The following is a 22,471-nucleotide window of genomic DNA, read 5'->3' as shown; positions in this document are numbered from 1 at the left end:
GTCGGCATAATCAAACCCCCATACATACCCCACAAGACATGCCACCACGGGTCTCTTCACAGTCCCCAAGTCCAAAACAAATTGACGGCAAACGCACGGTTTTATACAGAGCCATGATTGCATGAAACTCCCTTCCGTCTCCAATTACTCAGGCAAACATCAAAATTATCTTTCAAAAGTGGATTAAACAACAACTAATGGAACTGCAGGTACTGTGAGGGGACAAACACACAACCACATAGACACACTCTAATGCACACATACTTTTTTAGTTGTGTTGTTTCTATTATTTCTTTGTTGTATTGTTTGTATATCGTTGTATTTTACATTTGTGTTACTGTCCTTGTCTATCAGTGTATCAGTGTTTTGTTACTTGTCATGTTTTTGGTGGACCCCAGGAAGAGTAACTGCTGCTTCTGCAAAAGCTAATAGGAATCCAAATAAACAAATAGGGTTAGGGTTAGGTTTAGGGTTAGGTTTAGGGTTAGGTTAAGGGTTAGGTTTAGGGTTAGGTTTAGGGTTAGGTTTAGGGTTAGGTTAAGGGTTAGGTTTAGGGTAATGGAAAATAGGATTTTGAATGGAATCAATTGTTCGGTCCCCACAAGGATAGTAATACAAACATGTGTGTACGTGTGTGTGTCATGGTGAGGTCCAGCTGTGAGAGAATGGTCAGTGTGTTCTAAATGTGATCTCATGGGAACAGGGGGGCGGTACGGTGAGTAGAGCAGATCACAGAGTAACACAGCTCAGCTAATCAGAGCAGGCTTCAGGGCAGAGGATTTACAGGTATGCTCACGTGAACAGGTGTTAGAAACAGCTGTAAATCAACACTGCCGACACCACATGACTGCATTGTTCCCTGTAATACACGCATGCACACACACTCCCTCGCACACATACTTGCAACTGGGCAACATAATAAGAGGTATTCTTGTCTGAGAGCATGGGAACCGGACTGTCTTTCCCACACATACATACATACACGCACACACTCACACACTCACACACACACACACACACACACACACACACACACACACACACACACACACACACACACACACACACACACACACACACACACACACACACACACACACAGTGGGTTTGTTTATTCATTGCTGAGTCTTCTGACAGATGGGGAGGATAAAGTGTCCATTGTAGTTAAGTCATGGAAGGGGCCACAGCCAGATGCCCAGATGATCTGGGAATACCAGGAAGGACGAAACATGGAAAAGCAGGGGTTCCTTATCCCGGTGCATTAGTCCCTATGAGATCCCACTACGCACATGTTACCACGGCAACGGATCAATTCGTCACATGGGGGTGGCAGAAAGACCAATTGACATGGTCAAATTGACATGGCCAATCAGCCCATCTCCTGTGTGTGTGTGTGTGTGTGTGTGTGTGTGTGTGGGCGTGTGTGTGTGTGTGTGTGTGTTAGCAGAGATTTTGGCAGACTCACTAGTGTGTTTTTATGGGTCTGTAACTCCTAACTCCTTGACTTAAGGGATATGTCTGTCATGGGATGTCTTTCTCAGTGTATGTGTGTTGTGTGTTTGTTTCCCTGTGCTGCAGGGGTGGAGAATGTGACCATTCAACTGAACCTGGAAGCTGAGTTCCACTTCACACATCTCATCATGACTTTTAAGGTGGCCACACACACATACACGCACGCACGCACGCACGCATGCACGCATGCACGCACGCACACACACACACACACACACACACACACACACACACACACTCACAGCTGTGTTTAAGGTATGTGGAAAATCACCCTAGTCTCTTGAGATGGATGGGAGAGAGGGCCCTTGTAAAACACTATACTCAGTACTGCTGCTTTTCTTTCTTTCTGTGTTATAATATTAGGACCCAGAGTTATCCCTGGTCGGGTCACGTGGTCAAGAAGCTAGTCCTTTATATTTGTTGTATTTCTGTGTTTACAAATTAGAATGATCTCTTTGATTGATAGACGTTCCGTCCGGCTACCATGGTGATCGAGCGTTCCATGGATTTTGGGGAGAAGTGGCAGGTGTACCGTTACTATAGCTATAACTGTGAGTCCGCCTTCCCTGGGATATCCGTTGGACCCATGGTCAAAGTGGACGACATCATCTGTGACTCTCGCTACTCTGACATAGAGCCGTCCGCAGAGGGAGAGGTGTGCATCTGTGTGGCCTTTGAGCTTTTGCAAGGGGTGGGGGTAGAAGCTGTGGCTCCAGAATGATTCAGAGTTAGTCTCTCATTGAATTATAACCCAGTAAACGTTTATTTTTACAATCCTTCTCTTCATCCCTCACTCCCCCTCTCTATCAGGTGATATTCAGGGTGCTGGACCCGGCGTTTGAGATTGAAGACCCTTACAGTCCCAGGATACAGAGTAAGTAACTACAGTACAACACCAGGCCAGAGGTGGTATATCTCATTAGCTACATACGATCCAGTTAGTACTGCAACAAATAATTTTCTGTGTAATAACCAAAGTCTGAGCAGTGGCGGTAGTCAAGGCAACACTGCAGGGCAGGGGTTAGAGGTCAGGTTATCCTGGCACCTCTTATGGAATTTCACATGTAGAAGCCACACACACACACACACACACACACACACACACACACACACACACACACACACACACACACACACACACACACACACACACACACACACACACACAGAGGGCCCCTCATGTTAAGTATGTAGTGAATGTGTGTGTAGGGTGTAGGGAGCCTTCAGAAGGAGGATCCCACATCTTTAGGGTCAGAGGTCATAGAGATGAGCTTGGAGAAGATCCAGAACCTAATATAAAGAGTGACCAACAGAAACATTCCTATAACGTACCACTGCTGTTTTAGATGGGCCGTTACATTAGGACAGGTAAGTGTGCCTTTATCCTGATTGTGTGTGTGTATGTGTCTCCATATGTGTGTGTAGACATGCTGAAGATCACTAACCTGCGTGTCCAGTTCACTAAGCTCCACACACTGGGTGACAACCTGCTGGACTCCAGAGACGAGGTCACAGAGAAATACTACTATGCCCTCTTCGACATGGTCGTCCGCGGCAACTGCTTCTGCTACGGACATGCCTCCAAATGCGCCCCTGTCGATGGGATACACGTAGGCACAGAGGGCATGGTAAGTGAAGCACACACGCAGACACACACTCACACACACACACGCACGAAACAACATACACACACACACTTCCGGCGCCGACAGAGATGGCCGCCTCGCTTCGCGTTCCTAGGAAACTATGCAGTTTTTTGTTTTTTTACGTGTTATTTCTTACATTTGTACCCCAGGTCATCTTAGGTTTCATTACATACAGTCGAGAAGAACTACTGAATATAAGATCAGCGTCAACTCACCATCAGTACGACCAAGAATATGTTTTTCGCGACGCGGATCCTGTGTTCTGCCTTACAAACAGGACAACGGAGTGGATCCCATGCAGCGATCCAAAAAAACGACTCCGAAAAAGAGGGAAACGAGGCGGTCTTCTGGTCAGACTCCGGAGACGGGCACACCGTGCACCACTCCCTAGCATTCTTCTTGCCAGTGTCCAGTCTCTTGACAACAAGGTTGATGAAATCCGAGCAAGGGTAGCATTCCAGAGGGACATCAGAGACTGTAACGTTCTTTGCTTCATGGAAACATGGCTCACTGGAGAGACGCTATCCGAGGCGGTGCAGCCAACGGGTTTTTCCACGCATCGCGCCGACAGAAACAAACATCTTTCTGGTAAGAAGAGGGGCGGGGGCGTATGCCTTATGGCTAACGTGACATGTTGTGATGAAAGAAACATACAGGAACTCAAATCCTTCTGTTCACCTGATTTAGAATTCCTCACAATCAAATGTAGACCGCATTATCTACCAAGAGAATTCTCTTCGATTATAATCACAGCCGTATATATCCCCCCCCAAGCAGACACATCGATGGCTCTGAACGAACTTTATTTAACTCTTTGCAAACTGGAAACCATTTATCCGGAGGCTGCATTCATTGTAGCTGGGGATTTTAACAAGGCTAATCTGAAAACAAGACTCCCTAAATTTTATCAGCATATCGATTGCGCAACCAGGGGTGGAAAGATCATTGTTACTCTAACTTCCGCGACGCATATAAGGCCCTGCCCCGCCCCCCTTTCGGAAAAGCTGACCACGACTCCATTTTGTTGATCCCTGCCTACAGACAGAAACTAAAACAAGAGGCTCCCACGCTGAGGTCTGTCCAACGCTGGTCCGACCAAGCTGACACCTCACTCCAAGACTGCTTCCATCTCGTGGACTGGGATATGTTTCGTATTGCGTCAGATAACAATATTGACGAATACGCTGATTCGGTGTGCGAGTTCATTAGAACGTGCGTTGAAGATGTCGTTCCCATAGCAATGATTAAAACATTCCCTAACCAGAAACCGTGGATTGATGGCAGCATTCGCGTGAAACTGAAAGCGCGAACCACTGCTTTTAATCAGGGCAAGGTGTCTGGTAACATGACCGAATACAAACAGTGCAGCTATTCCCTCCGCAAGGCTATCAAACAAGCTAAGCGTCAGTACAGAGACAAAGTAGAATCTCAATTCAACGGCTCAGACACAAGAGGCATGTGGCAGGGTCTACAGTCAATCACGGAAGAAATCCAGCCCAGTCACGGACCAGGATGTCTTGCTCCCAGGCAGACTAAATAACTTTTTTGCCCGCTTTGAGGACAATATAGTGCCACTGACATGGCCTGCAACGAAAACATGCGGTCTCTCCTTCACTGCAGCCGAGGTGAGTAAGACATTTAAACGTGTTAACCCTCGCAAGGCTGCAGGCCCAGACGGCATCCCCAGCCGCGCCCTCAGAGCATGCGCAGACCAGCTGGCCGGTGTGTTTACGGACATATTCAATCAATCCATATACCAGTCTGCTGTTCCCACATGCTTCAAGAGGGCCACCATTGTTCCTGTTCCCAAGAAAGCTAAGGTAACTGAGCTAAACGACTACCGCCCCATAGCACTCACTTCCGTCATCATGAAGTGCTTTGAGAGACTATTCAAGGACCATATCACCTCCACCCTACCTGACACCCTAGACCCACAGCAATTTGCTTACCGCCCAAATAGGTCCACAGACGATGCAATCTCAACCACACTGCACACTGCCCTAACCCATCTGGACAAGAGGAATACCTATGTGAGAATGCTGTTCATCGACTACAGCTCGACATTCAACACCATAGTACCCTCCAAGCTCGTCATCAAGCTCGAGACCCTGGGTCTCGACCCTGTCCTGTGCAACTGGGTACTGGACTTCCTGACGGGCCGCCCCCAGGTGGTGAGGGTAGGCAACAACATCTCCTCCCCGCTGATCCTCAACACTGGGGCCCCACAAGGGTGTGTTCTGAGCCCTCTTCTGTACTCCCTGTTCACCCACGACTGCGTTGCCACGCACGCCTCCAACTCAATCATCAAGTTTGCGGACGACACAACAGTGGTAGGCTTGATTACCAACAACGACGAGACGGCCTACAGGGAGGAGGTGAGGGCCCTCGGGGTGTGGTGTCAGGAAAATAACCTCACACTCAACGTCAACAAAACTAAGGAGATGATTGTGGACTTCAGGAAACAGCAGAGGGAACACCCCCCTATCCACATCGATGGAACAGTAGTGGAGAGGGTAGCAAGTTTTAAGTTCCTCGGCATACACATCACAGACAAACTGAATTGGTCCACTCACACAGACAGCATTGTGAAGAAGGCGCAGCAGCGCCTCTTATACCTCAGGAGGCTGAAGAAATTTGGCTTGTCACCAAAAGCACTCACAAACTTCTACAGATGCACAACCGAGAGCATCCTGGCGGGCTGTATCACCGCCTGGTACGGCAACTGCTCCGCCCTCAACCGTAAGGCTCTCCAGAGGGTAGTGAGGTCTGCACAAAGCATCACCGGGGGCAAACTACCTGCCCTCCAGGACACCTACACCACCCGATGTTACAGGAAGGCCATAAAGATCATCAAGGACATCAACCACCCGAGCCACTGCTTGTTCACCCCGCTATCATCCAGAAGGCGAGGTCAGTACAGGTGCATCAAAGCTGGGACCGAGAGACTGAAAAACAGCTTCTATCTCAAGGCCATCAGACTGTTAAACAGCCACCACTAACATTGAGTGGCTGCTGCCAACACACTGACACTGACTCAACTCCAGCCACTTTAATAATGGGAATTGATGGGAAATGATGTAAATATATCACTAGCCACTTTAAACAATGCTACCTTATATAATGTTACTTACCCTACATTATTCATCTCATATGCATACGTATATACTGTACTCTATATCATCGACTGTATCCTTATGTAATACATGTATCACTAGCCACTTTAACTATGCCACTTTGTTTACATACTCATCTCATATGTATATACTGTACTCGATACCATCTACTGTATCTTGCCTATGCTGCTCTGTACCATCACTCATTCATATATCCTTATGTACATATTCTTTATCCCCTTACACTGTGTATAAGACAGTAGTTTTGGAATTGTTAGTTAGATTACTTGTTGGTTATTACTGCATTGTCGGAACTAGAAGCACAAGCATTTCGCTACACTCGCATTAACATCTGCTAACCATGTGTATGTGACAAATAAAATTTGATTTGATTTGATTTGATTTGAGATGCACACATTCCCCTAATAGGTTGTGTGACCGTTAAGAGGGAGATGACTCGAGTAGTTGCTTTTTCTCTTGTCTTTGGGACTAGCACCTCTAACACGAGTGTTTCTCTCTCTCGCGCACGCGCTCTTTCTGTGCGTGCGCGTGTGTGTGTGTGAATGCGTGCGCGCCTGTGTTTATCCAGGTCCATGGTCACTGTATGTGTAACCACAACACAGAGGGTCTGAACTGTGAGCACTGTAAGGACTTCTACAACGACCTGCCCTGGAGGCCTGCAGAGGGACGCAACACCAATGCCTGCAAGAGTGAGACATTCACACACACGCACACACACACACACAAACACACACTGATCACACTGTGCCAGATATATACAGAGTCTGGATCATTCTGTTCCAGATATGTCAAATATATTCAACAGGGGGAATCTTCCTAATTCCATCCTGTTGGTAGTGTCTTTTGAAGTGTGAAATATGTACAGTGCCTTGCAAAGGTATTCGGCCCCCTTGAACTTTGCGACCTTTTGCCACATTTCAGGCTTCAAACATAAAGATATAAAACTGTATTTTTTTGTGAAGAATCAACAACAAGTGGGACACAGTCATGAAGTGGAACGACATTTATTGGATATTTCAAACTTTTTTAACAAATCAAAAACTGAAAAATGGGGCGTGCAAAATTATTCAGCCCCCTTAAGTTAATACTTTGTAGCGCCACCTTTTGCTGCGATTACAGCTGTAAGTCGCTTGGGGTATGTCTCTATCAGTTTTGCACATCGAGAGACTGAAATTTTTTCCCATTCCTCCTTGCAAAACAGCTCGAGCTCAGTGAGGTTGGATGGAGAGCATTTGTGAACAGCAGTTTTCAGTTCTTTCCACAGATTCTCGATTGGATTCAGGTCTGGACTTTGACTTGGCCATTCTAACACCTGGATATGTTTATTTTTGAACCATTCCATTGTAGATTTTGCTTTATGTTTTGGATCATTGTCTTGATGGAAGACAAATCTCCGTCCCAGTCTCAGGTCTTTTGCAGACTCCATCAGGTTTTCTTCCAGAATGGTCCTGTATTTGGCTCCATCCATCTTCCCATCAATTTTAACCATCTTCCCTGTCCCTGCTGAAGAAAAGCAGGCCCAAACCATGATGCTGCCACCACCATGTTTGACAGTGGGGATGGTGTGTTCAGTGTGATGAGCTGTGTTGCTTTTACGCCAAACATAACGTTTTGCATTGTTGCCAAAAAGTTCAATTTTGGTTTCATCTGACCAGAGCACCTTCTTCCACATGTTTGGTGTGTCTCCCAGGTGGCTTGTGGCAAACTTTAAACAACACTTTTTATGGATATCTTTAAGAAATGGCTTTCTTCTTGCCACTCGTCCATAAAGGCCAGATTTGTGCAATATATGACTGATTGTTGTCCTATGGACAGAGTCTCCCACCTCAGCTGTAGATCTCTGCAGTTCATCCAGAGTGATCATGGGCCTCTTGGCTGCATCTCTGATCAGTCTTCTCCTTGTATGAGCTGAAAGTTTAGAGGGACGGCCAGGTCTTGGTAGATTTGCAGTGGTCTGATACTCCTTCCATTTCAATATTATCGCTTGCACAGTGCTCCTTGGGATGTTTAAAGCTTGGGAAATCTTTTTGTATCCAAATCCGGCTTTAAACTTCTTCACAACAGTATCTCGGACCTGCCTGGTGTGTTCCTTGTTCTTCATGATGCTCTCTGTGCTTTTAACGGACCTCTGAGACTATCACAGTGCAGGTGCGTTTATACGGAGACTTGATTACACACAGGTGGATTGTATTTATCATCATTAGTCATTTAGGTCAACATTGGATCATTCAGAGATCCTCACTGAACTTCTGGAGAGAGTTTGCTGCACTGAAAGTAAAGGGGCTGAATAATTTTGCACGCCCAATTTTTCAGTTTTTGATTTGTTAAAAAAGTTTGAAATATCCAATAAATGTCGTTCCACTTCATAATTGTGTCCCACTTGTTGTTGATTCTTCACAAAAAAATACAGTTTTATATCTTTATGTTTGAAGCCTGAAATGTGGCAAAAGGTCGCAAAGTTCAAGGGGGGCGAATACTTTCGCAAGGCACTGTATATTCTCTCTATTTCTCTCTCTCTCTCTCTCTCTCTCTCTCTCTCTGCCCCCCTCACCCTTCACCATCTCCCTCTGTCTCTCTCTCCTTCTCCCAGTGTGCGAGTGTAACCACCACTCCAGGTCATGTCACTTTGACATGGCTGTGTATCTGTCTACGGGGAACGTGAGTGGAGGAGTGTGTGATGAGTGTCAACATGACACCATGGGGCGTCAGTGTGAGCAGTGCAGACCCTTCTACTACCAGCACCCCGAAAGACACCTAAGAGACCCCAACATCTGTGAACGTACGTCACCGTCTCTCTGTGACTTATGACAAGGGCCAAGAGGTTGCTGGCCTCACCTATGACCTCTGACCTATCAAGGTCAGAGGTCATACTCTCAACTCTCCCTTTGATCTCTGTCTCTGAACGTAACACTCTTAATGTACTGTTGGAGTCTCTGTTCTCTTCTTTTTCTCCCCTTCGTCTCTCCCTCTCCAATACCCCCCCCCCCCAAACTCTTTCTGTTTCTGTCTCCTTCAACTGCCTCATCACTCTCCCTCCTACCCTCCCTGTCCCCTTGCATTCCTTCCTGTATCTTTCTCTCACTCACTCACCTCCCTGCCTCTCCCCCTGTCTGTAGCGTGTAGCTGTGACCCGACGGGCTCCCTGCAGGGTGGTGTTTGTGACGGCAGGACAGACGTGTCTGCTGGTCTGATAGCAGGGCAGTGTCGCTGTAAGACCAGTGTGGAGGGAGAGCGCTGCGACCACTGTAGACAGGGACACTACGGCCTGGGACAGGGACCAAATGGCTGCCTGCGTGAGTCTAACACACACACACACACACACACACACACACACACACACACACACACACACACACACACACGCACTCCTATCTTTTTGTCTCTCATTGTTTATTTGACGTGAGTGTGTGTGTTTTTGGCAGAGTGTACCTGTAATCCCCTGGGCACACTGCCGGGAGGAAGCCCATGTGACATGGACACAGGAAACTGCTTCTGCAAACGCCTTGTCACCGGCAGGAACTGTGACCGGTGTCTGGTGAGGGACTTACCGACCACATCACTGTGTGTCCTGCAGTGCGTGTGTGTGTGTTTGTGTGTGTTTATTTATAACTCTATTATTTTGTTCCTGCAGCCGCAACACTGGGGCCTGAGTAATGACATGGACGGCTGCAGACCATGTGACTGCGACCAGGGCGGAGCCGTCAACAATGAGTACGTTTTAACCGATCACATCATGCCTCTACTCATATGATCCAATCACAGCACACCTCTACTCATATGATCCAATCACAGCACAACTACTCTTCATAATTCCACCCCGCCCAAAAATGCATGGTTGCGGAAATGTATTTGAAGGTATTGGATATTCACTAACAATCAGTTTTTCGCATTCTGTTGCTCTCCCTATTTATCTCTTTCCCTATTGTCCCCCCTCTCTCTCCCTCCATCTCTAGTTGTTCTCCGATATCAGGCCAGTGTCAGTGTCGAGAACACATGTATGGGAGGCGTTGTGACCAGGTGGAGTCAGGATACTACTTCATCGCCTTGGACCACTACACCTACGAGGCTGAGGAAGCCAAGCACGGCCCTGTGAGTGTGTGTGTGTGTGTTGACCTCTCGCTTTCAATCTCTCTGCCTTTGTCTTTCTAAATGTGTTATATCTCTCTCTCCCTCCCTCTCTCTCAGGGTGTGACGGTGGTTCCCAGGCCCTATCCTCTGAACCGTAGTCCTACCTGGACAGGGGCAGGGTTTGTCAAGGTACCTGAGGGAGCTCACCTGGAGTTCCACATCAACAACTTACCTGACTCCATGGACTACGACATGCTGATTCGCTACGAACCACAGGTAAAACACACACACACGCACACACGCACGCACGCACGCACGCACGCACGCACGCACACACACACACACACACACACACACACACACACACACACACACACACACACACACACACACACACACACACACACACACACACACACACACACACACACACACACACGAACACATACACACACATGCACACACATGCACACACACACACATGTACACACACTCTTGTCTTGTACAGCTAAACCTAACCCTAACCCATTCTCTTACCCTAACCTTAACCCTAACCCTAGCTCCTAACCCTAAACCTGAAATGTACCCTATCTCCTAACCTTAACCCTTCACCTAATTCTAACCCTGACACTAAATCTAACCTTAACCCTGTGTTGCTGTAGTTGCCGGATCAGTGGGAGCAGGTGGAGATCAGAGTGATACGTCCGTACTCAATGAGAGTGGGGCAGCCAGCCAGTCCATGTGAAAACACGCTTCAAGGAGGAGATCAGCAGTTGGTGTCTCTTCTTCCAGGATCCAGGTATGTACCCAAGTGACACACATCTCCCTGCTCCCTACAATACACCCTTGCCTCCACCTTCATACACCATCTTCACACACATACACGCATGCACACAAACACACATACACACACCGACACACCACCTCTACCGCTTCAACCGTACTCTCCTCTGCGTGTGTGTTTCAGACATGTGCTGCTCCCGAGGCCTGTGTGTCTGGAGAAGGGGCGGAACTACACTGTGCGTCTCAGTCTGCCTCTTTACTCCTCTCTCAGTGATGTCCAAAGCCCCTACACGCTCATCGACTCCGTAAGTAACAGTCACAAACCACGCTCCATACAGTCTGATAAACTGTAGTTTCCACTAGCACACGAGTCATTATGGAAAACATCCCTACAGTAGTCATGTTATAGTCAATGGAGTGTGGAATAACAGACTTGTACTATCTCTAAGACAAGCCCTCTGTCTGTATCTGTCTCTTCCTTGCTCTCCTCCTACCCTTCCCTCCCCTTCTCTCTCCCTCCTCCCTCTCTCTCCCTGTAGTTGGTGTTGATTCCGCGGGTGCGTGAGCTGCTGTTGTTTGAGGGTTCTCAGGGTGAGGGGGCGTGGGATACGTTCCAGAGGTACCGCTGTCTGGAGAGCAGCCAAAGCGTCATCAAGAGCCCCATGACGGACATCTGCAACAACTACATCTTCAGTGTGTCTGCCCTGCTACATCAGGGGGCTATGGGTAGGAGACGGGGCTGGGGGGGCTGTGTGTCTAGGGTTCGGTGGAGGGGCGGATGGGACGAGGGGGTAGTCTGTATGTTTGTGTGTGTGTCTATGAGTGCATGTTTTCCCGTGAGTCTGTCTGTTCATTAATAAACAATCATTTCCTTCCTGAAGCATTCCTAATACTCAAATAGCAACAACAACAACAACTCACATTTCTGCATTCCACTCTCTCTCTCTCTCTCTCTCTCTCTCTCTCTCTCTCTCACACACACACACACACACACACACACACACACACACACACACACACACATCTTCCCTCCTCCCTCTTCTCCCCTCCCCTATCTTTCCCCCCTCTTTTACTCTCTCCCTTTCCCATTCCCCCAATTCTCCCTTCTGCTCTATAGCGTGCCAGTGTGACTCCCAGGGCTCTCTTAGTGCAGTATGCGACCCCAGCGGCGGGCAGTGCCAGTGTCGGCCCAATGTGGCAGGCAGGAACTGTGACCGCTGTGCCCCCGCCACCTTCCTGTTCAGCCCCTTAGGATGCAGAAGTGAGTGACAGACAAGCATGGGGTCAGGGGTTAGAGGTTAAATGTCAGGGAGAGGGTTATTTTGAGCCTGCGGTTGAAATTCCAATTTCAAAAGTGTGGTATTTTTTTTATCCCTTTCCCACTCTCTTTTCCCCTCTTATCTTCCTCTTTGCTCCACCCCTCCTCCCCTCTCCCTATTACGCCCTCCCTCCCCTCCCACCTCTCCCTCCTCTCTCCCCAGGCTGTGAGTGTAGTCCTATGGGCTCTGTGAACGCTTTCTGCCACGAGGCCACAGGTCAGTGCGAGTGTGTTCCAGGGGCGTCAGGGCGTCAGTGTGCCCACTGCCTGCCAGGCTATTGGGGCTTCCCTCAATGCCAGCCCTGTCAGTGTAACGGCAACAGCGACTACTGCCACCCTCAGACTGGGGAGTGCCAGGGCTGCCGTGCCTTCACCACCGGGCACATGTGTGAAAGGTACTGTGTGAAATTATACCATCATAAAATTAGAACCAGCTAATATACCACACACCAAACCACAGTGCAGGACACAGCTGCATATTTCACTGTCATGCTTCCTCTTATCAGTACCAAGCGCGTGTGTGTGTATGTGAGTGTTCACCTTGCCTCTTATCATGTCTTACCCCGTGCCTACAGGTGTCTGGATGGTTACCATGGCGACCCAGTGTTGGGTTTGGGGGGTCACTGCCGCCCCTGCATGTGTCCCGACGGGCCGGGGAGCGGGCGCCAGTACGCAGACAGCTGCTACCAGACCGCCGACAACTACCAGCTGGTCTGTGCCTGCAGCCCTGGATACAGAGGTTAGACACACACACACACACACGCACGCACACACACGGACACGCGCACATGCACCCACACACACACCACATCACACACAACACGCCATACATTGTTCTCCCAATCCTAGTACACATTTTCCCTGAAATGACAGAGCTAGCAGAATCTCCTCTGCTCCTGGTCATAATGGGCAGGTAGTAGCTACAGGGACAGTGAGTGTCTGTGAGAGATCCCACAGATACCGCTCTCACTGGAACAGGAGGCCAGTCCACTGCCTGTAACTGTTTACGACTGTTTACAATTGTTCTATGACTGTTTTATGAGTGTTTACAACCTTGCCATGACTGCAATGTACTACTCACTGCAGCCAATGGACAGTTCTGCTTCCTTACGGATTAATAACTGTAGGTGTGTGTGTGTGTGTGTGTGTGTCTGTGTGTGTAAACAGTTCGGAATTCACCTTTCCTTCTCTTCCGTAGGAGCCAGGTGTGACGAGTGTGCCCCAGGTCACTATGGTAACCCCCAGGTGCCCAGCGGGCGCTGTCTGCCCTGCCAGTGTAACGACAACATCGACCAGCTGGACCCGGGGTCCTGCGACGCTCGCACAGGCGTCTGCCTCAAATGCCTGCACCATACCGAGGGCTATGGCTGCCAGCGCTGCAAGCTGGGTTACTACGGCAACGCCGCCAGCCAGAGCTGCAGGAGTGAGTACAGTTAGACAGTGTGTGTATATATGTAGTGTGTGTGTGTGTGTGTGTGTGTGTGTGTGTGTGTAACTGTCTTTCTCTCTCTGTAGGGTGTATGTGTTATTCAGTGGGCACAATGTCGGAGGCGTGTCTGTCTCCGGGGGAGTGTCACTGTGACCTGCAGACTGGCCAGTGTCCCTGCCGGCCTAACGTGATTGGCCAGAACTGCGACCGCTGTGCCCTTGATACGTTCAACATTGGAAGCGGAAAGGGCTGCCAGACCTGTGACTGTGACCCAACCCACTCCTTTGGGACGTCGTGCAATGAGGTGAGAGCCACAACTGTCCTCACCCTCACCCGTTCTGCCAGTCACATTCTGTTAAAGGTCCCCAGAGCACACACATCCCTGGGTCGCTCGTCTTTTCAGTTCGCTGCAGCTAGCGCCTGGAACGAGCTGCAACAAACACTCAAACTGGACAGTTTTATCTCAATCTCTTCATTCAAAGACTCAGTCATGGACACTCTTACTGACGTTTATGGCTGCTTTGTGTGATGTATTGTTGTCTCTACCTACTTGCCCTTTGTGCTGTTGTCTGTGCCCAGTAATGTTTGTACCATGTTTTGTGCTGCTACCATGTTGTGTTGCTACCATGTTGTTGTCATGTTGTGTTGTCATGTGTTGCTGCCTTGCTATGTTGTTGTCTTAGGTCTCTCATTTTGTAGTGTTGTGTTGTCTCTCTTGTCGTGATGTGTGTTTTGTCCTATATCTATATATATTTATTTATATTTATATTTTTATCCCCCGTCACCGCAGGGGGTCTTTTGCCTTTTGGTACGTTGTCATTGTAAATAAGAATTTGTTGTTAAGTGACTTGCCTAGTTAAATAAAGGTTCAATAAAATAAAATACCCCATCCTTCCAAAGCAACTCCCACACCCCATGTTGTCACCCAACTCATCTACACACAGCACACACACATTTGGCCAGTGTTACCTGGTGTTGATTTTCAATGTAACATTTTTACACTCAGTGGTGTAAAAGAACCCCAGTGTTGGTGTAAGTAACCAGAGTTGAACCAAAACCACGCCCATCTTTATCATATTTCCCAGCATGCTCTATTACAGGTAGATTTTTAGAATTGTTTGTTTCAATATCTATGTTTTTGCATGTGAATTGATGAATTAATATTATGCTACACAAATATAAATAACATACATTTTCTAACCAAATCCAATCTGTTACTTGGATTTATTTTTACCCGTTACTGAAAAGGTTTCTCCAGTTTAGATGCTTTAGCTCAGTGATCATCAACGATGTTTAGCCGTTGGATGTTTTTTTTCTTAAGCAGATGGCCAGGGGCCTGGAACATAATGACAAATCAAAGCTTGCTTACATTTGTATACAATCTCAAATATCTCTTTATTATGAATGTGAATATTTTGGAACAGATTTCCAAAATAATAATCACTTTGAGCTGATTTACTGGTGTTTTTACAATATTTTATGTGCAACAATAAAAACAATTTTTAAAAATTGGATCAGGAAACTAGGTGGGCCAAACGTGGGCCGCCAGTTGGGGAACCCTGCTTTATGTCGTCTCATGTCTTAGTCTTCCCAACCCTGGCAGTTATCCTGAGTGCAGGTTACAGGTGAATACAAATTCCAAGTGGATATCCCCACTCTGGCTGGATTCCAATAGGAATTACACAACACTTTGCAACCCAGCACAATGTGACTTGCAGGCCTGATGTGGTCTGTATATACCACGAGTTTCAATACGCTGTATTAACGTAAACACTTATCTTGACCTGGGATCTTATCCTAGGTCAGCACTCCTACTCTGAAACTCTGTATACAATACAGGCCACTGTCCATTGTACAGTGTGTAGCAAGAATACCCTCCTCTAACCTGGAGATGGTACATGAAACATGACCGGCTGACCAGGTGAATCCAGGCGAAAGCTGGTTGACTTGTGACTTGTTGAAACTTCTTTGGGATCGGTGTCCCTTCCACGGGACAGTTGAGCTTATGTAGGCTAATGCGATTAAAATGAGGTTGTAAGTAACAAGACAATTTCCCAGGACATAGACATATCTGATATGGGCAGAAAGCTTACATTCTTGTTCATCTAGCTGCACTGTCCAATTTACAGTAGCTATTACAGTGAAATAATTACCATGCTATTATTTGAGGAGAGGGCACAATTCTGAACATGAAAATGTATTAATAAAGGCACTTCCATCAGTGTAGATGAAAGGGAGGAGGTTAAAGGTTAAAGAAGGATGTGGGGGGAGGGGGGGGGCAACTCAAAATTAGGTAGGTGTTCTTAATGTTTTGTACACTCAGTGTACATTGCATGTTCATAATGCTGACATGTTGTGTTGTCTTGTATTGTCTTGTGTGTTTTCTAGCTGTCAGGGCAGTGCTCGTGCAGGTCAGGTTTCGGGGGAAGAAAATGCAACGAGTGCCGAGATAAGTTCTGGGGAGACCCTGAGGTCAAATGTCAAGGTAAGTAACTCTGGCTGGGATTTTGAGTAGCAGTAGAAAGTACAAAGTATGTGTGTGGATTCCTTCCCATGACTGCCTGAAACATCATGAAGCTGAAACATGTGCAACAGGGTATCGAAGAGCGCCATTGCTTCCTCTCCAAGTGGGTCTCTCTCTGAATTTACTGGGGTCTGGAGAAACACTCTTAGAGAGGGGTTCTGTGTGTTTTGCATCTGTCTCTTTGAGTAAACAGTCTCTCACGGTCTCGTTCTCATGACCGGTGGTTCCCATGAGTGACTGGGCTGGAAGCTGGGTTTTATATATTTTTTTTGCGTTACAGTTTTCTCACAGAGTGTGTGTTTGTGTGTTTGTGTGTTATCAGACTTCAGCGGAGTGGATGTCTCTGGAGATACTGAAGTGGCTTTCATGCTTCCGTGTTGTTTTAACATTGTGTGTAATGCATGTGTCTGTCTCTGTGTGTTTGTGTGCACGTGTGTGCGTGTGTGTGTGCATTCGTGCGTATGTCTGTCCTTGTATCAGTGTGTGCATGTGTGTCACCAGTGTGGTGTTAGTTGGCTCTAAATTACTCCTCCCTGTCTATATCTCTACATGGTCTATTGTCTGCTGAACAACTGACTGACAAACAGGCCAGTTTCAATCAATCACCGCATCTGGAGAAATGTAGGTCTTATAGAAGTTGGCACACCCTCAGAGAGACAGTGAAAGAGAGAGAGAGGAGAGAGGGAGGGAGAGAGGGGGGGGGGGGGTTTGAGAGTGAAATTCTGGGAATAACTCCTTGGCTCATGTGAGAATCAGAGGCAGATGTTCCCAGCGATCAGAGAAATCCTGTCGTGGTCTTATTCCTGTGGCTTAGGAATTCCTGCAGCATTCCCAAACTGCCTGTAAAGTTAGTCTGGCCTCCTGGCTCTGTCCTCGCCCTATCATCGCTCTGTGTGTATACTGCATGCATGTGTGTGTATGTGTATGAGTGTGTGTGTGTGTTTGACATAGAGAGAGAGATAAAGAGAGACACTTTTGAGGATTGACACACGACCCTCTTAACCCACATCTGGGTTAAGAGGGTCATGCCATGGTCTGATTTAAGAGGTCAGAGGTTAAAGTGACAGGCTTGACGACGGCGTCTGTGTGTGTGTGTGTGTGAATTAAGATGTCACGGCCGTTGGTACAGGCTCACACCCAACCACATGTGTGTTATCTGTTCACGACCGCCTTTGTGTATAGTGGTGTGGTCACTCATGTTACTGTCAGCCGTTCAAGTCATGTTTAGGTTCACTACCATCCCAGTAGGTATCAGTAGTATGTGGTTGTGTTTACAGTGTAACAATAGCAGTTGCAGTCCTAAGCCTGAGCACTCTGGGTCATGGTGACCATATAAGCAGGGCTCAGCCACAAGGGTGTGTGTGTGTGTGTGTGTGTGTGTGTGTGTGTGTGTGTGTGTGTGTGTGTGTGTGTGTGTGTGTGTGTGTGTGTGTGTGTGTGTGTGTGTGTGTGTGTGTGTGTGTGTGTGTGTGTGTGTGTGTGTGTGTGTGTGTGTGTGTGTCCTCAGATAAAAAGGACTAACTGAGAATGACTACCGTGGCAGGTGACTAACTCCAAAAGGAATTACACATCACTTTGCAAGCCAGGATAATGTGACTTGCAGGCTGTAAAACAGGAATTTCAGACCACTGTGTTAGGATGTAACTAGGCCCCCAAAGAAAGGCCTTACGATGTACGTATGTAATGTATTGTCATAAAGAGTTAATTTTACACTGGGAAATATACAAATAATATAGAATACATGCTCAACTTGAATTGTATGTTCACTCAACCTAAAATTCAAAGTTGAGTGAACATACAATTCAACTTAAAAATATATGTTGGTTCAGCGACACTGAGTGTTCAAGACTCCAAACGTTTGCACTCAGAACAGCCTCAATTCTTCGGGACTCTACAAGGTGTTGGCTGGATGTCCTTTGGTTCGTGGACCATTCTTGATACACACGGGGAACTGTTGAGTGTGAAAAACCCAGCAGCGTTGCAGTTCTTGGTACAAACTGGTGCGCCTGGCACATACTACCATACCCTGTTCAAAGGCTCTGAAATATTTTGTCTTTAACCATTAACCCTCTGAATGGCACACATGCGCAATCCGTGTCTCAATTGTCTCAAGGCTTAAATCCTTCTTTAACCTGTCTACTCCCCTTCATCTACACTGATTGAAGTGGATTTAACAAGTGACATCAATAAGGGATCCTAGTCAGTCTATGTCATGGAAAGAGCAGGTGTTCTTAATGTTTTGTACATCAAATGTTGAGCAAACTCACAATCCTATTGCAGCTGGTTGCTTTATAATTGTATGTTGAATATTTTTTTTCTTCTGGTGCATCGATCACCCTCTTCAAAAGCTTAGGCAACAGTAACGGCTGCTAACCGCGTATATACAGCCTTTCCTGTTCTCCATTCCCCACATTCTTTCACTGTGACTTACTCCATCACTCTATTCCTCGCCTTCTCCTCTCCTCCACTCTAGAGGTTAGAGGGCTTGTCTCTGCTGTGCTTCAGACTGGGGGGGGGGGTCAAAATGGTGATAGAGTTTATAGGTCACGGCTACCTGTGGGTTTATTTACTCGCAACGCAGGACTGTTGAGACGTTAATAATATAGTTTTTCAATACCTCTGTTTCCCTAGGGGGGGCTTTTAAAGGGCACAGACCTGTTATCATATCACTATGAGTTCCTTTCCTTGTACCCTCATTTCCTTTCCATTATCACAACTGTTTTCACCTCAAGTCAACTATAGGTATGTGCTTAACCCTTTTCTCTCTTCTCCTCTTTCCGCTTTCTCTCCCTCCAGCGTGTGACTGTGACCTGCGTGGCATCGCCAGCGAGCAGTGCCACCGTTCGTCCGGCCAGTGTGTGTGTGTGGAGGGTGTGTCTGGGCCCAGGTGTAACCAGTGTGCCAGAGGGTACCATGGGACGTTCCCCGCCTGCGAACGATGCCACCAGTGCTTTGCCGAGTGGGACCGCGTGGTAGGGGAACTGTCCAATCAGACTCAGCGTTTGAAGGATCATGTGACAGAGCTCCAGACCAGTGGGGTGACGGCGCCGTACAAAGACACTGTTAGCAGTCTGGAGATTAGTGCTAATGCTATCAGTGCGATAGTAGAGAACAACCCCGCTATACAGAAGATGGAAGATGTACAACAGATGATGCAGCAGGCCACGTATGTACACACAAACACGCACCTGCATACACACATTTACACATTGAAATGATCTGTTCGGATGCTTGATGTTATGGTCAGTCCATGTCAACTCTAATGAAAATACTATTCTCTCGTGTGTGTGTGTGTGTGTGTGTAACAGTGAGCTGGTGGCAGACCTGAACGAGAGGCTGAACGTCTCAGAGGATTCCCTGTCCCGTCTCGTTGTCAATGCCAACGACACCGAGGCCAGTCTGGACGCACTGAGAAAGCAGGCCCAAGAGCTAGAGAGAACAGTCACAGACATTCGAGACCACATAAAGACTGTGAAGAACTCTAACATAGAGGGTAAGAGAGGAGGGAGAAAAGAGAGGGTGTACAGTATGCATGATATCATTACTAGTTCTGACACACCCCTGTGCCCTGTGGTGCGTGTGTGTGTGTGTGTGTGTGTGTGTGTGTGTGTGTGTGTGTGTGTGTGTGTGTGTGTGTGTGTGTGTGTGTGTGTGTGTGTGTGTTTTATTTGTGTAATGCAGGAGCGATGGACACCATCACCAAGGCCCACTTGGAATCTAAGAGGGCGGAGATCCGTGCCAATCAGACCACCAGTTACCCCGACAACACTTTGGAACAGTCGGCTACACTACGGCGTGAAGCGGAGGCCAGACTGAGCCAGAACCAGGCGGAGTTTGACCTGAGACAACAGAAACACACAGAGAGACTGGAGAGGCTCGCCACAGAGCTCAACACTCTTGACCTATCAGAGCTCAGTAAGAAGGTAAATCTGACCTATCAGTAGCCAATTATCATCGCACTTCTTCACCATACTGATTTTTGATTGGTCCCTGGTTTTACAGTGCTCTTACCCAATTGGTGTGTTTTCTCTCTGTGCAGACATGTGGAGCAGCTGGGGGGGAGGAGGGGTGTGCTGCGTCCCCCTGTGGAGGGGTGGGGTGTGTGTCGGAGGACGGCAACCTTCGCTGTGGTGGGGAGGGGTGTGAGGGTTTGGTCACACAGACACAAAGCACTCTGAAAACAGCCAAGGACTACGACCAGGAAATAATCTCCACCCTGCAGGAAGTGGACAAGCTCTCTAGGATGGTGGGAAAATGTAGTTTTTTACACTCCGGGCCGAATCCTAACTTGAGATTCACGCATATAACTTTTTGTAATACAGCTGATGTTTGGTTATGATTCAGCCCTACATGAATATAGTCAGGTCATCTTACATGATTATCATAGTAACTAGAGCATAGAATATCTGCTTGCTCCAGCACAAGCATTGGTCTGTTGAGGCGTGTTTACCTTACTGTGTTTAAGTTAACATGTCCTGTGGCGCCCTCTAGGTGTGGGAGGTGAAGGTGCGTGCGGACGAGGCCAAGCTGAATGCTCAAGAGGTGCTGCTGAAGTCCAACCAGAGCAGAGATAGAGTGGAGCACACCAACGAGCAGCTCCGAAGCCTCATCAAGGAGATACGAGGCCTACTCACTAGTGAGTATACACACATTTTTCAAAGAGCAGGCCTCAATCTTTCAGTGTGCTGTACAGACAAACTAAATGATCACTGACAATCAGGGCTCCAGCTCTTCTTTCCTCATGATTGGTTATGCTTGTGATTAGAACTGATTGTAATTGATTGTGGTGGATCCCCTGTGAATGGCTCTTTGAGTCGAATTAGCTCTGTTTCCACGGTGACAGATGACCGTGCCAAAGTGGAGGTTATTGAAGCGGTTTCAAATGAGGTGTTGGCCCTGGAGATGCCCACATCGCCCGAGCAGCTGGAGGCCCTGACCAAGGAGATCAGAGACAGGGTGGGAACCCTCACCAGCGTGGAGGACATCCTCAGTCAGAGTGCCAACGACATACACACTGCAGAGAGGCTGCTGGAGCAGGCCCGCACCGCCAGGTAAGATGCACGCATGCACACACACACACAAACACGTACACACAAATGCACACACATAGCATGCACAAACGCAGGCAGACACAAACACATACAGACCCACACACAGGCTAACACACACACTCCCCAAGCTGACAAGGTAAAAATCTGTCGTTCTGCCCCTGAGCAAGGCAGTCAACCCGCTGTTCCCTGGGCGCTGAAGACGTGGATGTTGATAAAGGCAGCCCCCCTCTGATTCAGAGAGGTTGGGTTAAATGTGGAAGACACATTTCAGTTGAAGGCATTCAGTTGCACAACTGACTTTCCCTTTTCCCTAATAAATGCACACAGAACCACACTGACAAATTCACATACAATCTCCTCTCAGTCAGGAGGTGTCTGAGATGAAGGAGACAGCTGCCCTGGTGAAGGAAGCTCTGGAAACGACTGAGCGTGCTCAGAATGCTGCCATCGATGCCGTCAAACAGGCCCACAACAACACCAGGGGAACACTTGACCTCATCACATCTGTAAGTCACCTCTGACGAGGCTTTCAGTTGTGTCTAAGCACACAGGGGCACTTCTCTTGATTGTGGTTTTATTATATTAGGCTCATGTTTTTAGAGTTTTCAGGCTATGCATTGAGAGATATGTGGGAGTTTTGTAGAAATACACATTCCATACAAGGTCTCTAAAAGTGTGTATTGTGTGATGTGTGGGCTTGCATCTGTGTGTGCATGCTTACATGAGTGTGTGTGTGTGTGTGTGTGTGTGTGTGTGTGTGTGTGTGTGTGTGTGTGTGTGTGTGTGTGTGTGTGTGTGTGTGTGTGTGTGTGTGTGTGTGTGTGTGTGTGGGCTGGTGACTCCTTGTTGGGACCAAAAATTCCCATGTCCCCATGAGAACAAAGGCTATTTTAAGCTTAAGAGTTAGGGTTACAGGTTAAGGTTAGTGTTAGGCGTAAGATTAGGGTTAGGCTAATGGTTAGGGGAAATAGGTTTAGGGAAAATAGGATTTCGAATTTTAGGTCCC

General features: G+C 47.5%; 1 protein-coding gene across 1 annotated transcript in view; it reads left to right on the top strand.

Moving 5' to 3' along the window:
• Positions 1 to 22,471, top strand: part of LOC110501062 (laminin subunit beta-1) — a 31,446-nt gene that overhangs the window by 7,715 nt on the left and 1,260 nt on the right. The window contains exons 4-30 of the mRNA XM_036957658.2: positions 1,579 to 1,652; positions 1,979 to 2,167; positions 2,323 to 2,386; positions 2,938 to 3,140; positions 6,861 to 6,981; positions 8,883 to 9,071; positions 9,409 to 9,585; positions 9,715 to 9,827; positions 9,924 to 10,003; positions 10,246 to 10,381; positions 10,478 to 10,636; positions 11,023 to 11,159; positions 11,328 to 11,448; positions 11,683 to 11,869; positions 12,261 to 12,404; positions 12,625 to 12,856; positions 13,037 to 13,200; positions 13,660 to 13,884; positions 13,977 to 14,194; positions 16,279 to 16,375; positions 19,211 to 19,580; positions 19,723 to 19,907; positions 20,096 to 20,337; positions 20,454 to 20,660; positions 20,906 to 21,050; positions 21,258 to 21,465; positions 21,830 to 21,971. Of these exons, the coding sequence (XP_036813553.2) occupies positions 1,579 to 1,652; positions 1,979 to 2,167; positions 2,323 to 2,386; positions 2,938 to 3,140; positions 6,861 to 6,981; positions 8,883 to 9,071; positions 9,409 to 9,585; positions 9,715 to 9,827; positions 9,924 to 10,003; positions 10,246 to 10,381; positions 10,478 to 10,636; positions 11,023 to 11,159; positions 11,328 to 11,448; positions 11,683 to 11,869; positions 12,261 to 12,404; positions 12,625 to 12,856; positions 13,037 to 13,200; positions 13,660 to 13,884; positions 13,977 to 14,194; positions 16,279 to 16,375; positions 19,211 to 19,580; positions 19,723 to 19,907; positions 20,096 to 20,337; positions 20,454 to 20,660; positions 20,906 to 21,050; positions 21,258 to 21,465; positions 21,830 to 21,971 (4,529 nt within the window). The remainder of the gene's footprint in view (positions 1 to 1,578; positions 1,653 to 1,978; positions 2,168 to 2,322; positions 2,387 to 2,937; positions 3,141 to 6,860; positions 6,982 to 8,882; positions 9,072 to 9,408; positions 9,586 to 9,714; positions 9,828 to 9,923; positions 10,004 to 10,245; positions 10,382 to 10,477; positions 10,637 to 11,022; positions 11,160 to 11,327; positions 11,449 to 11,682; positions 11,870 to 12,260; positions 12,405 to 12,624; positions 12,857 to 13,036; positions 13,201 to 13,659; positions 13,885 to 13,976; positions 14,195 to 16,278; positions 16,376 to 19,210; positions 19,581 to 19,722; positions 19,908 to 20,095; positions 20,338 to 20,453; positions 20,661 to 20,905; positions 21,051 to 21,257; positions 21,466 to 21,829; positions 21,972 to 22,471) is intronic.

This window comes from Oncorhynchus mykiss, chromosome 21 (genome assembly GCF_057628025.1).
Source record: "Oncorhynchus mykiss isolate SJ-2025 chromosome 21, ASM5762802v1, whole genome shotgun sequence".
Classification (NCBI taxonomy): Eukaryota; Metazoa; Chordata; class Actinopteri; order Salmoniformes; family Salmonidae; genus Oncorhynchus; species Oncorhynchus mykiss.
Note: the sequence above shows the minus strand (reverse complement) of the source record. Positions and strands in the feature narration are given on the sequence as shown.